Source organism: Podarcis bocagei (assembly GCF_964188305.1).
Source record: "Podarcis bocagei genome assembly, chromosome: Z".
In the NCBI taxonomy this organism is placed as follows: Eukaryota; Metazoa; Chordata; class Lepidosauria; order Squamata; family Lacertidae; genus Podarcis; species Podarcis bocagei.
Window position 1 is genome coordinate 48198958 of NC_138140.1, and position 17942 is coordinate 48216899.

A 17942-nucleotide genomic window follows, 5' to 3' on the forward strand; every position below is an offset into this window, starting at 1 on the left:
GAAACTCTTAAGGGTTAGACAAAATCTTGGAGGGGAGAGGTCCTTTATTTTATTTTGAAAAATAATAATATTTTTTGTCATGTTTACATTCCACCTTTTTGTCTGTCGTGGAACCCAACCAAGGCAGAGGATATGTGGTTCCCTAGTGATCACCCACCCTGACACTGACATGTCCCAGATCCATCAGACGAGGCGATGATGCCATGTGCCTTCGGACCATGCTCTGGCCAATGGCACCAAGAGTTAAATGCAGCCCCAGGGAAGCGCCCATATTCAGGTGCACGCATAGATGATCTATATAGATCTATATAGATCTATATAGATCTATATAGCTATCTATATATCACACATATACATATACATATACATATGCACACACACCACCAATAATTGTATTAGCCCTCCACCCCCGTTCAGGAAACGGAAACAATCCAAAAGTATTTGGCTGGTCACCTTTGGAAACAAGATGCCTGGAAACGAGATGGGCGTTCTGCTGGAGCCAGCAGGGCTGATTCCTGAGTGTAAAAGATTACATACACATTTTTTTAAAATGCAATACAGATAAAGGTTCCCTCCCCTCCCCTTTTTTTGCCTGCTCTGGATAAACTGATTTTTTTAAAAGCCTCCCCTCCTCCCTCTGGCCTATTTCAGAACAAATCAGCTTCAGTCGCTGTGCTTTTGTTCCCCAAGTCTTCCTGTTTAAAAACTGCTGCTCTCTTGTCTCTAACTCTTCAGTGCTTCTCTATCTCAACATATTCTGTTTTCCCTGGTTTTTATTAACAGCGCCTTCCCCCATGTTGAGGAGATATTTGAGTGGAAAGTTCATTTGTAATTTCTCTCTCTCTTGCTCCCCCCCCCCCCGCCTGTCCCCGCATTCCTTTCTGCCCCCACCTACCCCCCTGCCTCTTTGAAATCTCCCCCTTTTTTCTTTTGTGCCCTTCTGAACCAGGTAACGCGGCGCCTTCCTTCCTCGGGAACATCTACTATCTTCGTGCTCTCTCAAACTTCCAGCAATCACAGCTTCTCTGAATGAATAAGGTGATCTTTCTTCTCTAATAATTGGAAACCCTTGAGCCACTTAGCTGCTTTCCTTTCTCTCTACGCATATAACCTCCTTGATAATGTGTGTGTGTGTCTTGCCTTTTCCTTTTGAAGATGCATCTCCTTGCATTTCTGCTTTTCACTGTCCATTGCTTCCTCCTGTCGTTCCATCTCTCCCCTTCCCCAAAGGCATCCCAATCTCCCCCCTCCCCAATAGCCCAGCTGTCTTTGTGCCTGACAAGGCTCTGAAGCTGACTGCTTGGAGATTGCAGCTGCCAGCATTGACCAGCTTTTGTGACTGAACCATCCATGGAAGAGCCCGTGGTGGTGTAATGGTTAGGGTATTAGACTTGCATTCAAATCCCCACTCCCGCCAGGAAGCTCACTGGATGACCTTGGGCCAGTAACCAGTATCATCGACTTCATCATCATTATCAATTTATTTCCACCCCAGCTTTTCCCCTAACGGGACTCAAGGCACTTTACACATAAACTCACCACCTATCAGCCTAGCAGTTGCTAACAATAGTGCTGACAATGTCAAGTTTGCAGGTTCGAACCCTGTGTGTGCCAGCTGCATTGCATGAAGTTGGACTAGATGATACCTCAAGGTCCCTTCCAACTCCACAATTCTCCACAATTTTACATTGCAGGGTTGGTGGGTTGAGGATAGCATGGAGATAACAGAGCCAAATGCGTCACCTTGAGCTCCTTGGAGGAAATACAAAAACTAAAGCAAATACCACAGATAGGACCATTACCCCTGCCTGTCCAGTGTTTTCTCCTCCCTACCTCCACCCTCCCTCATTGGTGGAGTCAGCTCACCCAGGTCGGCTGCCAGACGGCCCTTTCAATGGGATGCAGTGGTGGAGCTCCGGGGCGGAAGATAATGTACCATTTCAGACTGAAGGTGGGGAAACACTTTTTTTTTTTAATTGCATTAGTTTGTTGTTGGCATGGATCTGTCTCGAGAGACAGTGGAGCGCACCTCCAGGGTGTGTGTGTGTGAAATCAAACCACTGGAGAAGCACAGCGCCTGCCAGTAACTCATAACTGCTGCCTCCCATGTTGTTTCTTCTGCACTAGCATCACCAGAGAGTGACCTCTCTGAGGCGCAAGCCTGGGCAGTGTACATGGAGGCCCTGGGCTGCCCAAGCAACAAGCCCCGCCTCCCTCAGCCTCCCTGATGTGGTCCAGGAAAAAGCAGAGCAAGACATTTGGCACCAGCTTGGCTGCAGAAGTTGCCAGAAGGAGGTGTACAAGGTGCTATCCAACCATCTTAGGGTCTCCACTCTGGATTAGTGTAGGGTTTACTCCTTAGCTTTTTGTTCTCCCAAAGTTATCCCACAAGGCAGCAGAGGTTTAGGATCAAGAGTTTTCCTTCCCAGACTGATGAGCTAGTCCCTATCTCACTGAGGGCTTGGGACCCATCAGCTGCCCTCACCTGGTTTTGCTGGCCGGTTGAAGCCATTCTCAGGGTGTGGACACTCTCACGTGCTGACAACTTCTAGGAACTCCTCATAATAATAAATTTTTATTTGTACCCTGCCCACCCCAGCCAGTATACAAAGAACATATAAACAGGCAATCAGTTAGCTAAAATACATCTTAAAATGAGTTCAGAGCAAATTAAAATCTGGACAGATGGCAGTCCACGGGTAAAATTGAGCAGAGTGGGGATGAACTACCCCGGAAGCAACATGACATGTTCCCCCACAAGAGGTACAACCCCTCCCCTAACACCCCATTTACTTCAGTGCTATTAGCTTAATTCCTAGACTGCTCTTCATCTGATGATTGCAGGGCAGGATTGCGCAGTATTCAAAATCCTAACAAAAATAAATGTATATATGCTATTAAAATGCCACCCATAGCTCCATAACATAGTTCCATACAGGAAACCAGGCAGAGGGCCTTCTCAACAGTGGCACCCGCCCTGTGGAACACCCTCCCATCAGGTGTCTAGGAAATAAGCAACTATCCTGACTTTCAGAAGACATCTGAAGGCAGCCTTGTTTAGGGAAGTTTTTAATGTTTGAAGTTTTATTCTGTTTTTGGTGTTCTGTTGGTAGACACCCAAATGGGTGGGGTATAAATAATAAAATTATTGTTGCTGTTATTACTCAGTTTTGTGAAAGGCTGGCCAGGAAGCTGCTAGATAATGGAAAATTCAGCCGCTAAGCTACTTACTGGGGCAGCCTATCACTCTTAAAGGAATTAACACTGATTGTAGATAAGCTACTGGGCCAGGTGTTGGTACTGACCTATAATGTCTTAATTTGTTTTTGCACCACTTCAGGTATCATTGCTGTTCATCAGGTGTGGGGGGACCTTCAGCCCATGGGCTAGACTTGGGTCACCAGGCCTCCCCATTTGGCCTGTGAGGCAGATTCCCCCTAAACCACACTTGTGTCAGATGTTGGGCTGGTAAAGATGCGGCTTCATAAAGCAGGAAAAAACTTCCTGCATGTCTGCTGATGCAGGGAGTTCACCCCTTTTCATTTCAGGTGAGCTAGTGAATGCCTGCTGGGAACTGGCTGGCTCAGCCAAGCCCTGCACAAAGCAGGGCTGAACTCCCTGCCATCAGGTAGCACACAGGGAGTTCAAACCTGCTTGAGCAACATCTCCCCCACCCCTTTGACAGTTGGGTGTCCCACCCACCTGACAAAGTTACCCCGCCAGGGTGCGGAAGATGAATACCTGGCCCCCTGGGCAAAAAAAAACAAAAAAAAACTCTCCACCATTACAATTACTTGGTGAGGCCTGCCTTGTCATGCCGAAGCCTATGGGAATATAGCCAGTGGTCGCTAGAGGGAGGGCCTTTTCTGTGGTGGCCCCTGTAGTGGAACAGCTTTTTCCCTAAGCTTAGGCTAGTGCTTGCATTAATGTTGCTTAGACACCTTTTCGAAATATAGACATGAACCTTTTTGTTGAGCTGGAACGGACAGCCGCAAGACTGCAGCAATATAACTTCCAGCACATTTGCAAAGCTAAGCAGAGTCTGGTATGGTTTCAAACTGGATTGTAGGGGGTTGAACTAGATGGCTGTCAGGGTCCCTTCCAACTCCACGATTCTATAGGTGGCTGATGGCCTATACATTTTACAAGGCCTGGCCAGTCCAGAGGCTTCATATCTCTAGGTGATAATGGGGGCCAGTGTTGCACCCTGACATTCCCTCCTATCCATGAAGGGGCCTGTGAGGCTAGTACACAGAGAATCCTAGTTAATTTACTAGGCAGGTCCTTAAGAAGATGGAACTCAGAATCAGTGAGGCCTCTCAGGTGGGGGATAGCAGGTAGTGGTTGAAGGCATGTAACCTGTATTTCCCCCACACTCTGAACGGAGCAGAAAGCCAATAGGGTGAGGCTTTCTTTCTCTGCTGCATTGAGTGGAGTTGTGAAAATGAACCACATGCTTCTCAGTTGATATCTGGGAAGGCGATTTTCTTCTTCACAAACTGGTCCGCTTTTCTCACAGTAAGTTGTGTGCTGTCTCTCCACCCCCCCACCCCCACCCCTCCCCTGCCACCCTTTCCTTTTAACGTTTTTTGTTTCCATTTTAGCTTCCGGAGCTCAGTTGCGTTGCCTTGTTAACCTCGCTTTGCCCAGATCATCTGTTGCATTTTCACGTGCTTTATACTCTGTTTGCCTCACCCTTTGCAGAAAAGAGGGCGCCCTAGGATTGCAGCCAGTTCAGTGCCGACCAGACCGTCAGTCAGACCTCTCCTTTTAAGAACCTTCTCAGACGAATCTAATGTATTGTGACAGGTATCCTGTTCTCGAGAATTAGGGCCTGGGAAGGCATGGATTAACCAAGTGATCCCTGAAATCAATTAAAATGTGATTCTTGTAATCTCAGCCACTGGGGCTGGCGACCCTCCTTGCCAAACATCGCCAGGTACAATGCCTGCCATATGGGTTTTGGGTGCCATTTGGGAGTTTTGGATTTTCTTCTTCTTTTTTAGTGGAGATGTTTTTATTAAAAGCAAGATAACCAGAAGCGGGAGGGAGGGGTGTTCCCCTCTTCTCTTTTTAACCTAATATCTAGCACAGGCCAGAGCACTGAAAGCTTTTCGTTCAGTAAAAGCTTTGTGGCCATCTTGAATGAGGTTTAGAAGGTGTTTGGAGATGCATGGATATTTTTTCTGCAAAAGGGCCCAGAAGCCAGAGGAGCCTGGTTTGCTTCTTGACTTCTGCACACTTTTGTGTCTTTGTTGCCCTTTTCCACAGGTCCCTCAACCTGTGGCTACTTCTCTCATTCCTGGAGCCATGAAAGCCTGGGGAGCTGCCAGATACCCCCAACCCTGGCCATAAAAACCGTGAGACATCCCCAGTTCCCTGAAACCTTTGTTGTCAAAACTGAAGTACACAGATGAAGGGATGGACAGAATTTGCATGCAATTGTTATTATTATTTTACTATGTAAATGCTTTCATTTGATTTTTCCAGTATAACAACATGAGAAGCCCCCATACAGTAAAAGGGGGAGGGAAAAATCCTCATCTCTCACGAGAATAAGGTGCAGAAGTTAGCCTAATATACCCTGCCATAATTCCCGAAGATTGCATGCCTGAGCCCATTTCTGATATGCATGCTATAAAGCAGGGGTTGGCAAGGTTTACCTCGCCTGGGCCGGTTCACTCCAGCGGAGAACTCTCCACGGGCCAGATCGCGCACGCTCGTGATTTCCGTCGTCTGCGCAGACACAATTTCTGGCGCCATGGAAGCGAGTCCCTGAGCTGCGCCAGTTTAGTGCAGTGCATGGGAACTCGCCGAGCGGGCGGCTCGGTCAGGGGCAGCTCGTGGGCCGGTAAAACAACCCTCATGGGCTGCTTGTGGCCCATGGGCAACTGCAAATTATCCAAACCCTTCCAGTTTTTTGTGCAATCAGCAGATGAGCTACAGCCAGTGGAAGTGGGATCTGTTCTTTATGCAGAAGGTCCTTCTGTTTGTCCTTTTTTTTCTCCCCCCCCCCCTTAAAAATGTTAATAAGCCCAACTCATTTTGCCTTCGTTCATTCTGTCTTGACTGTGTCAACATCCTGAGCCACAAGATTGTAGTTACTGTGTTTAGGATATCGGTGGCCTTTGTACGTGAATCCTTTTAGAAAGAACCTTTGTATGGTGATAGTTATTCAGCAGCTGGTTATACAGGAAGGCTGCTTTTTGAGGAAAGTTAGCTCCTTTTTCACCCAAGCCTTGGAGACCTTTGGGATTGTGGGATGTGTGGCTTCTATTCCAGTTGGGTTCACTCGCGGGTGGCACTGTGGGTTAAACCACAAAGCCTAGGACTTGCTGATCAGAAAGTCGGTGGTTCGAATCCCTGCGACGGGGTGAGCTCCCGTTGCTCGGTCCCTGCTCCTGCCAACCTAGCAGTTCGAAATCACGTCAAAGTGCAAGTAGATAAATAGGTACCACTCTGGCGGGAAGGTAAACGGCATTTCCGTGCGCTGCTCTGGTTCGCCAGAAGTGGCTTAGTCATGCCGGCCACATGACCCGGAAGCTGTACGCCGGCTCCCTCGGCCAGTAAAGTGAGATGAGCGCCACAACCCCAGAGTCGGCCATGACTGGAGCTAATGGTCAGGGGTCCCTTTACCTTTACCTAGCTCCTTTTTCACCCAAGCCTTGGAGACCTTTGGGATTGGGGGATGTGTGGCTTCTATTCCAGTTGGGTTCACTCGCGCAGGTTTTATGGCAGACACCACTTCTACTGCTTTTTCTGTTACATTAAGTGCACTTAATGTGCCAGTGTGCAAAGTGGTGTGTAGAGCCTTGGAGAATTGTGCTCAGTTTTAAGCATCAATGAATCCATGTTGGTTTCTTGGTGACTTCAGAAGTGAACATTTCAATTGGAAGGAAAGAACAACTGGCTTCCATTGACTTCCCAAGTATTCTGGCATTGCACTTGTGAGGTGTTTAAATGATTTGATGGTGTTTAACTGCTAGCTGCATGCTGGTCCTATCTGAATAAGACTTGCAAAATCTCTGTATTTTGACATCACCTGGCTTTGATTGCCTGTTGATATAGAATAACATGAGTCCATCTGTCTGTGGATTCTGTGTCTGTTGTGTATTCCTCACACACTGCACGCAACTCCTTCCTAAATGTTTTTGATTCTCAAAAGTGTGTTAATTGCCACATGTAACGAAGAGGGAAGAATGCCAAACCAATCACCTTCCTATTTCCATTTAAAATATCACCCTGTAGATGCATATGGTCCATTTCATGCCCATGATAGTCATCTCTGTTTTCAAGTTTTTCCTCTGTTACATAATATGGGGGCATGAAGCACCAAGTCATTGTTTGTTTGTTTGTTTGTTTGTTTGTTTGTTTGTTTGTTTGTTTGTTTGTTTGCTTGCTTGTTTTAAAATGTATTTATTATAAAATGCTAGAATCTGCCTTCCAAATGGAAAACAAATCAAGAACAGCTAAACACAACTATAAGAATATCCATTGATAATTAAGAACAATAATAAATAATGGACTTCATTCTTTTTGTTAATGCAAGGATTATTGCGTTTGCAGACAGGTGAGTTTTAATGTTGCACAACAGAGGAATCCAACACAAAAGCTGCATTGGTGGGAAATGGTTCAGCAAAGTTGCCATCCACCTGCTTATGTATTCCCTTCTGCAAAATGACATCCAACAACAGAACAAGTATACTGCTCTACATTGGCCACAACCCAATACATTGGCCTAGTGAAGCTCAGTTTGTTGTGCTTTCCTTAGGCCAGCATCACTGCAAGGGAGTGGAGCAATGAACATGAAGCCACTTTTGTGCCGTGCTCTAGTTTCTACACCCAACCCTCTCTATCCATCCAGGCAAGCAGGGAGGTGTTATGGGAGTTCAGGACACATTCCAGCCAGGCAGAAACACCAGAGGAAGGTGCAAAGTCAGAAATATGCAACAGTGACTGAGGAGAGTCCCAAGGATGCTCCATCCCTGTTACAATTTCTGAAATTCCCGTCTGTCCCATCAGTTAAATATAAAGTGTGGGGAAAGAGAGAGACCAATACCAGAGTTCAGTCATTGCAGGCCAGCTGGGAGAATCTCCTTGTCTGTGGATGGTGCTGTTTTGGCCAAGTAAGGATTGGTACCTGGGAACATGGGTTTGCTATTAGGGAAGGCGTGGGGGGTATTTTGGCCTTCCAGATGTTGCTGAACTCTACAACTCCCATCAGCCCAAGCAAGCATGGCCAGTGGACAAGGAAGATAGGAGTTGTTCAGCAGCAATGGCAGGGCCCAGTGTTCCCCACCTCTAGAGTATTGTTGTTGTTGTTAGTTGAATTAATATACCGCCCCATACCCAGGGTCTCAGGGCAGTTCACAGAGTAAAATCAAGATATAAAACCACAAAATACGTGGAGGACACCCTGTCATTCTACAATGTAACTTGGGTGACTTGCACTGAGCAATAAAATGACATACCATCATTTGTTGATCAGAGAGCAGATAGGAATCAGTCTCATAAAAGTTAAATAGCTCCACCATTGCCTCTTAAAACAAATAAACACAAAGGAAACCAGTGAGGCAGATTTGCACAGTGACATCTTCCTTAAAATAAACTCTGTCTTTATTATTTATTTATTTATTGAATATATAGTATACAGTATATGAATATACAGTATACAGTATATGAATATACAGTATACAGTATATATATATATACAGTATACAGTATATATATATATATATATACAGTACCGCCTTATACCAGCAGGTCTCAGGGCATCTTCACAGAAAAAAATCAAAATATAAAAACACAAAATTCATAATCAAAATACAGTGGTACCTCTAGATACGAACGGGATCCGTTCTGGAGCTCTGTTCACATCTAGAGGTAAACGTAACTAGCGACGGCACGTCTGCACATGCACATGATGTCATTTTGAGTGTGCGCATGCGCAAGCGGCGAAACCTGGAAGTAACGTGCTCTGTTACTTCCGGGTTGCTGAGGAGCACAGCTCGAATGCGCTCAACTCGAAGCATATTTAACCCAAGGTATGACTGTAAAAACAACAACCACCCAATAGCACCCCCCCAAAAAACCCCCACATTTTAAATGGGCCTAGGATGTCAATCAAATCAACCAAAAGGCCTGGTTAAAAAGGAATGTTTTTGCCTGGCGCCTAAAGGTGTATAATGAAAGCACCAGGCGAACTTCCCTGGGGAGAGCATTCCACAGACGGGGAGCCACTGCAGAGAAGGCCCCATTCTCGTGTTGCCACCCTCTGGACCTCTCAAAGAGGAGGCACATGAAGAACTGTAGATAGAACTGTAGATAGCTTGCATTTATATCTGTAGATAGCTTGCATTTATATCTAGGCAGCTTTGTTAAGTGGGCAGTGTGGAAAGCTGCCGTGGTTAGCAGAAAGGTGAGGTGAGGTGAGATTTCATACTTGGGGAAAAAACAAGAGAGCAAACCTTCCCTTCAACGCTAGGTGGCACCCAAGCTTTTTATTTTCTGGCAGTCTCAGGCGTTCCCTCCTCACCTTGCCCCTCAGCTTGGCGAATGAAAGAATCCCATCCCATCCCATGAAGGGGATGTGGCTGCTCACAGAGGCATGAAACATCCTGTGATAATCACAGCAAAGCAAAGGAGCATGCGAAGCATGTGTTTTAGCACTGTGCGGAGGTCCTTCCCTAAACGGAGTTGCACAATTAACCCGTTTGAATGCACATGATGCTCTGCTAACCCCACTAGCCACACCCCCAGCGTACGTCTAAAGTACTAGGATGCCACTTTAAAGAGCAATGGCTTTCCCCAAAGAACTGTGGGAACTGTAGTTCACCAAGGGAGTAGAGGTTTGCTGGGAGACCCTGTTTCCCCTCACAGGGCTGCAATTTGCAGAGTGCCCTGAGATTGACTGATAAAACACATGGGGATGTGTAGGTCTGGGAGTGGGGGGGAAGCACCCTTAACAAACTACAGCTCCCAGAATTCTAATCATAGCGCTTATCTGCTTAATTACGAATTTGGTTTGGCATTTTCCCTCCCCAACCCCTTTCCAAATCATGTAGCTCTTTAACTCCTTGCAAATTCTAAGCCTTGATTTCTGACATGGTGCCACTCTGCTGTATCTGTTTCTTTCCCTTCCTGGTCCATGTTGACAACAATAACAACTTAAGCTGAATTTCTCTCTCTTTCTTCCCAACCCCTGCCCTCCTTCTCCCCCCCCTTTCTTTTTTTACAGCCTAACCCCCTGGAGCTGCCGATGCTGTTGTCCTACAAACCGCGGGGGAACAGCTACACCTCTGAAGGAAAGCCAGGGAGCTCCGTGACTAATTTTGCAGAACGTTGCCATCTCAGGATACTTCAGATGCAAAGATTTTAACCCCAGCACACAGTTCTAAACGGACAGCACTCTCGGAGTCAAAAATGAACGCTTGGAAGCAAATCAGGCCCACCAGAAAAAGAAAAAGAAGAAAAATACAAATGGTTCTATATTTTGGTTAGGCTTTTTTTGCTTTCTTTTTTTTAAGAGGACCTTTGGTTTGCATTGTGATTTTTTTTTTAGAAAAAAAAATCAACATAAACGGGGGTGCCATCCTTTTCATCTGTTCCTCCCCCTTCCTAATGCAAGTTTTGAGAAAGCAACCCGGCTGTTTTGATGACAAGAATTGTGTGAGCTTTTTGCCCACTGCAATGGATGATCTGTCCTCTGTTCAGCCATCTTCACCCTTGTCCAAGGAAGAGGAAGGGCTGTGCATGGCTCTCCCAACCAAAGATATAGAACAAGTGGTATGTTACAGTTCCCCCAAAATAGCACTAGGAATTTTTGGTAGGTAACCATTCTGTTGCTAAGCCATAAACGATGTTTGTTGGTGGAATCTTAATTTCCCCCATTGCCACCCCAGTTCCTCTAATGAGAAAGTTGTGCCATACCCTTTTAAAGGGACAATGTGGACATTTAGAGAAAACACACACACCCCATTTTTTTTCTCCCATCCAATCCGACCCATCAGGAACACCTGAAAAACAAAACAAGTGAAGCACCCATTCTCCCAGACATCTACATCCATCTCAAAACCTGAGGTTAATTCCCACCTTTTTGAAATGTGTCCTTTGTCCAGGCTCTCTCTTCTCCCACCAAACAGGTATCTCACAGCCAAAGTGAACATGCACCTATTCCCCCCACCCACCCAAACTCTAGATTGATGTCCTTTGGCTGTGTGAAAATGTGGGACCTGCGTTTTCTGACCTGCTTTGACTTCTGCTGTGATGGGCTTGCGCACCTGCCTTTTGGATGGAGGTTGCCACATTGCCTAGAATGTATGACTTCTTCACAAGCTCAAGTCAGTGTCCCGAGCACCGTCGAAGGATGCAAGCCATGGGTTCTTTGCTGTGCTAACCTTGTCCTCCTCTTCCATATTCTGTTGAGCGGGTGGCAGGTCCAACCCATGGGACATCAGCCCTCCCTCCCTCTTTTTTTGAAAGAGTGTGGGATGCAGAACCTAAAACAGCCTGTACTGTTATCCCTTCTGTTCTGTGAAGGGAGGCAGGAGACGCATCACCTTCAATCTCCTCCAAAGTGTGGCACATCTTAATGGCCAATTCCAACAATAGGTTTCAAAGACGTCCCCTGCAGAATCCTTTCAATGTGGGCACCTGGCGCTATTTTGCATGTGCAACGCCAAGCATGCCTTTAGCTGCACGTGTCTAGTGGGTGCATGCGTTTGCCGCCATGTAGTGTCTGATGTGGCTCGTTTGGGCACATGCAGTGGACACAGAGCACCACGGGTTCCCCCCCCCCCCCCGCCCTCTCCTTTACCGTGAGTGTTGCACACAACTTCAGCACTTCCTGCAACGGTAGAAGAGGCCCTGTAGAAAACTGGTTTGGAATTTACGATTCAAGTTAAAAGAGTGTAAGCTTCGGTTCACACATTGCTTCTATGCAAGGCAAAGGATATTCACCAGCAGCAAGCAATTCCACAACAGTAGGGCATATGTATGGGCCAGTTAAAACGTTTTTGTAGCAGATCTGAGCCTGTGATGATGTGGCATGTGGCGACTGGGGCTGCTCCTAAAACTCCCCAGCATTTAATCGAGGTTCAGTCTTCCTTTGCTCATTCTTTCCCCATTGCCACCTCTTTTTTAAAAAAACGGGGCCAGTAAATCAGAACTTCTCACTTCCGCTGTGCCTACAAAGGACATATTGGAGAATTGCTAGATGTTACTGGGGAGGCTGGCAATGACCCACATCTCTCGGGAAAGAAACCAGTGGTGTGGCTCTTGCCACTCTTGGAATAACGGTTCTTAATTTGACCCATGTCTCACCTGCAGTGCCCAGATAGGTCCCAAAGGTATCTTGAACGGTGGCCTGAGTGCCAAACCATTTGGGAGGGATGTTTATATGCATATTTCAATCAGTGCTTTTGTGACTTCTCCAGTGCTAGTGCTGAAATGTTCAGCTCTAATGTTCTCTGTATCAGGGAAGGAGAACCTTGAAGCCCCCCAGATGTTATTGGACCAAAGCTGCCATCAGCCCCAGCCCACATGACTAGTGATAAAGGATTATGGGAGTTGTGGTCCACAACACCTGGGGGGTGGCAGGCTCCCTACAGGCAGCCTTTTGCCTAGTGGTTGTGATGAGGATTCACTCTGCACCTCCCATTTATTTTAGTTCGAGGAGTGTGGTGGTTTTATTGTGGTTTTGTTGTTGGGGTTTTTTGTTGTTTTTTTTTGAGGGGGGGATGCTTTTTATTCAAAGTGAGTCAGGAGAAGCCTCAAGCTTATCACCCTTCCAACCACCCTCCCTACCCCCAAGTAACATTAATTTGGTAAGTTTACCAAAGTACGGTTTCTGCATTTTGTTGCTTTCGAAAATACCAAGCCGCCTCAGAGACAGTTTCATTTCAGCCCAGTCCACCCGAAAGTAACGTGAACCTAGCAGTTCATTGAGATTTATGCAAAGCCTTGGAGGAAGAAAAGAGGAAAGATGGCTTCTTTGAAATCCCATTTGTAAAATGATGGGTTTGGTCTGGCCTTCAACACAGAAAAGATGGGGGTGGGTGCTTAAAAAATGGACTTTAGATAGGAGATGGGGGATCTCCCAATTGAATCCCCATCCATTGTGTCCTCCAGTGGGATGGTGGTCAGACTTGCTTCACATGGAAAACTGGATTTTAGAGAGAAATGGCCTAAACAGCTCCCTGATGTGCTCCTTTTCATGGGAAACTCATTCTAACATGGTATAGTTCTGCTGCAGTTTTCCCAGGTGATCTGCTCTCTGCATAGACCGGGCCTTAATCAATACTAACCTTCTCTGCACTTCATTCTGTATTTTCCAGCAACTAAGTGTGGCTGGTGGCTTCTCTCCCTCTTCCCAAGGCAATATAATTGTTGCTGAAAATTTGCATATGGTCAGTGACACAGAATAAGCAAACAAAAAATTAAATTCAGCTTTGCACCTGTGCCACACCAGTCCAAAGAGACTTGTGTCAATATCTTGAAACTTGCCTGACTTAAATCTGAAGCAGAACTTCTGGAAAATACATTTGTTCATTTGTTTTTGTAAATACAGGGTGGGGGGGAGGGTGTAAAATTATATATACAGATTTTAAGATGCATTTTTCAGCTTCTTGCGAAAACCCAGCAGGACTGCATTCTTAATTTTTATCACTTCAACTGCAATTTTATACGTTCATGTTGCTTTATATAATGACAATGGAATGTGAATGTTAACTTTTATGAATGCAACTCGCTCCTTTTTTTCCCTTATGAAAACAAACCTTTTTTTTTGTTTTGTTTTGAAATAATCAATAAACTTTGGTATGTTCTGATTGAGCTTGGTGAAGTTTGTTGTCTTAAGTCAGGGGTCCTCAAACTATGGGACGCGGGCCGAATCCAGCCCGCCAGGGTCCTAAATCCGGCCTGCCCAGCCATTGCAGAACCCGCTGCGATGCCATTGAGGAGACTCAAAGCACTTTGGAGAGCTTGCTCCACGGTGCCTTTAAGCAGAGCAGGCGGGAGGGAAAGAGGCAGGTCAGGATTTCCCCCTCCTGGCCCTGCCTTGCCTTGAAGCCTGTCTCTCCCCACGTGTCCGCCTCCCTCAATCACCAGCCACCATGCTGCTCGCTCATGCCCTGTGCTCCGCCGCCCTCTCCACCTGATCCAGCCCTGTTATCCTTGCAGCCCAGCTCGGCGGCCCCAACCACCGCCTCCTCCAGCCAGGCTCACCCTCCGTTGCCTGCGGCAGCCTGCACAACAATGGTGAGCTATGCTCAGAAGGCAGGGAAAGGGGGAAGAAGGTCACTCACAAGGAGCGCAGGGCTCCAGTGCTTGCTCATGAGGAAACACCCTTGGGGCCACTGGGGATCGCGTCCGAGGAAAAAGACGGCGGCCATCATCCTAGCGAGTTTTTGTCCTGGGAAAAGTGCTTGGGAGCTGGGCTGCGATCCAAGGCACGCTAGCTCGCAACTCCTCAGCATCGGGTTGCTTGCAAGTAAACGTCTACCTGCCATCCAAGACGAGCCCAGGTGGAGGCAGGCTTTGATGGGTTCATCCGAATCTCCGCTCCCGAAGTGGGACTGAGCAGTTACTGAATTTCCACCCCAGATTTTTTCTCCCTGGAGCTTAAGGTCTGTGGTTCCCCACAAACCTCAATGAGACGCATTCAAATCAAGCTCCTCTCTGAGACATATCTTAATCTCAGAACCATGCACTCAAATTTGCAACCATCTTTGGCAGCACCTATGTCTGTGAACAGACTTTTTCCCGAATGTAACATCTGAAATCTCCAACCAGATCCAGACTAACTGATGAATACTTGCATCACTTGCTGCAACTAGCAGTGACAAATATGGAACCATCTCATTTGCCAAAAGCAGGCCCATACTTCCCATTGAAATACTTATTGGTCTGACACAGTCGAAATAATTTAAATTATATGTATATATAAGTATATGTTGGTCATTGACCATATTAAAGATACTTGAATTTTGAATATATATATATATATATATATATATATATATATATATATATATATATATGTTTATGTTGATTTAAATCGTTCTTCATTTTAAATATTGTATTTTTCCTGTTTTTTGTGCACTAGAAATAAAATATGTGCAGTGTGCATTGGAATTCATATTTTCTTCAAAGTATAGTCCGACCCCCAACAGTGTCTTAGTTTAAAAAGTCTGAGGACCCCTGTCTTAAGTGAACCTGACTTTTCTGTGTAATAAGCACAAATCACACAAAAATGCTATTTTTGAGCTATTTTAAGGGAAAATTGGCAAAACAGGCACTGCTGACATGGGCAGCCATATGTTCAGATTTTCCCAGACGTTTAGCTGATTTCCACTTGGACGCTGCTGATGAATGCGGTATTCTGTATATGCCTGGGAAATTCCAGATATATGGCAACCCTAGCAAAGCATGTGGGGGGTGGCAGTGGGTAATGCTGCTCCCCCTTCACTTTACTCTTTCGCTTGCAGACCCAGACCATAATCACATCTTCCAGCTTGAAAATAGCTTCTTGTCCACAGCCAGGTAAAATCACTTATCGGCACAGAAGCATTGAAAAAATGCTTCCCCTTCCTCCCCATTTTTAGGTTGCAGGTCAGCCAGCTAAGCCAATTTCTCTTAGGGGGTCTAGCAATTTTGCAAATGTATTTGTAAGACTACAGGCAACACTTGCTGTGTCCTTTCATTTCTCTCACCTTTTTTGCAGCTGTATATAGGGGCTGTTTCCACAGCATTTTAACTGCATGAAAGAAAGCAGTATCCCCCAAAAAACAATATTTAAAAACCCAGAGAAGTATCAGTGGTTCAAAAGCCAGGAGCAGTTGGGAGGATGGAACTAAAATCATATTTTAACAGGGCATTGGGATGCTCAAATGCAAAATACTCGGGGGGGGGGGGGAGGAGTACCTATTTCTACTCCAGTTTCAAACAAATACTACAGTGGCTCAGCCACATGGTGTATTCCATGGACACAGTAGTACAAAGAGACTGGAGTAGCAGTACAGTGGTACCTCAGGTTGCGAACAGGAGGCCCGTTTGCAACATGAAAAGAGCACAACCCGTAGCAGCGCATCTGCGCATGCACGGGTTATGATTTGGTGCTTCTGTGCATGCGCGTGATGTCATTTTTGCATGTCTGCGCATGCGTGAGCGGCGAAACCCGGAAGTAACCCTTTCCGGTACTTCCGGGTTGCCACAGGACGTAACCTGAAATAACGTACCATGAAGGAAACGTAACAGGAGGTATGACTATTTGGTAAAATGAACACCACCACCCCAAATCCAATTTGGTAGAGGAGCAGCTATGTATATCGCTTCAATAGATTGAAAGCTTCTTCAGGAAACAGGATCAAAATTCCATCCCTCCTCCATTTGAATAAGAACAAAAAATGATAATAACTTTCTCTAAAAAGAATGAGGGCAGTGTCTGCCTGTCAAATTTCCGAACCTCTAATGTAAAAAAAGAAGCAGCAGCATAATTATACAGCCCACGCAGGACATAAGTGCCTTTCCCCCACAAACTTTTTTGATGTGAAATGACAGCTTACATAGAACTTGGAACAAAGCTGCTATATACAGTTAACATTCCACCACACTCAACATGCGCATACCTAATTGAAAAGCAGAGCAGTGATTCATCTGGCTGTTCTACTTCCTTCTATCACTAAACATGCATAGGACTGCACTGTTAAAAGCAGGGATGGTTGGTACTTAAAAAAAACCCAACAATAATATTTGTTGGGAATTTTAAATACATTATCCTTCATTATTTTTGTATGCTGCTAAACATGGTTCTAAGGTTACGGAGTGGCAATGTGAAAGTGCTTTGTTTTTTTTAAAGAAGGAGAAGTGTGTTTTAGGGCATTCTTTCTCTCTTTCGTTGGACTGACACAAGGAACGTCCAGTATGCGATGAACAGATGGTGCTCACTGCCATAAGCTGTCTTCCCTTTACTGGCAGGAGTTCTGGACTTCTATAACAGCTGAGAGTGCCAGGCAGAAATCCTGCAGGTGAATCTCCCTACAGTGCTGAACTGAAGTTATTTGCTTGCAGATAATGTTAAAAGTGGAAGGAGGACCAGAGCTCAGTGGTTAGAGCACATCCTTTTGGATGCAAGGAGCTCAATCCAGGTTAGACTTTGGGGAAAGGCTGCAACTCAGTGGCAGAGCACCCTCTTTGCATCCAGAAAGGCACCAAGGTTCAACCCTTGGCATCTCCAGGTAGGTCTGGGACAGTCACCCTGCCTGGAACCCTCGAGAGCCTCTGATAGTCATAGACAGTTCTGAGCAGATGCAGATTTAGGGTAGCGCAACTGGTTCGGTCTTACTGGGTGCGAAGCCTCGAGGATGCTGCATATATGATGTACATAGAAAGAGATTATTAAAAAAAACTTTATTCGCATTAGCCAATGGACATAGCAACAGTAAAACATTACAGTATATGCAGAAAATGAAATTTGATATAAAAGCACAATTTAAAGTTCTGAATATGATGTACATAAAGTGGAAGGCAAGAAGTGGAGGTAGCTGAATTTTGGCAGCCCACAGGGCGCTGCTGACTCCAAGGTCCACCACTGTACTGAGCTAGATTGTCCCATGATCTGGCTCTGCATAAGGCAGCTTCTTAGATTACTTAAATATTTCCCCTTTTCAGCATTGTGAAGACTAGAGTCTAAAATTATCATTTAAGGGGTGCGTGCTGGTGCATCACAGGTTCGGTTTCCTGGATCTCCAGGTAGGGCTGACCTAGGTGAGCCAGAGATCTGACATAGCCTAAAGCAGCTTTTAACCCCCTCCCCAGCCTGAAACTCTTGAGACACACAATCCTGTTAGTACAGACAGTCCTGAGCTAAGTGGACAAAGTATCTACCTAAGAAGTGCACCTTGCGTTTCTAGAGGCGCTTTGAGAGCTGGCACAAGGGGTGCCAA

The 17942-nt window shown here is 45.8% G+C and overlaps 1 protein-coding gene across 9 annotated transcripts in view; it reads left to right on the top strand.

Annotated features, from left to right (window-relative positions):
• The window catches only part of ATP11C (ATPase phospholipid transporting 11C (ATP11C blood group)), a 102200-nt gene extending 88370 nt beyond the window's left edge, over positions 1-13830 (top strand). For 4 of the 9 annotated variants that reach the window (XM_081178944.1, XM_081178948.1, XM_081178943.1 and 1 more), the window contains exon 29: positions 10238-13830. In XM_081178944.1, the coding sequence (XP_081035070.1) occupies positions 10238-10378 (141 nt within the window). In that variant the 3' untranslated portion in view covers positions 10379-13830. Of the gene's footprint in view, positions 1-949; positions 1039-4604; positions 4810-10237 lie in introns of those variants that run through there. The other 5 variants (XM_081178949.1, XM_081178945.1, XR_014003985.1 and 2 more) reach the window with 4 other exon arrangements.
• Positions 13831-17942: the final 4112 nt, after the last annotated feature.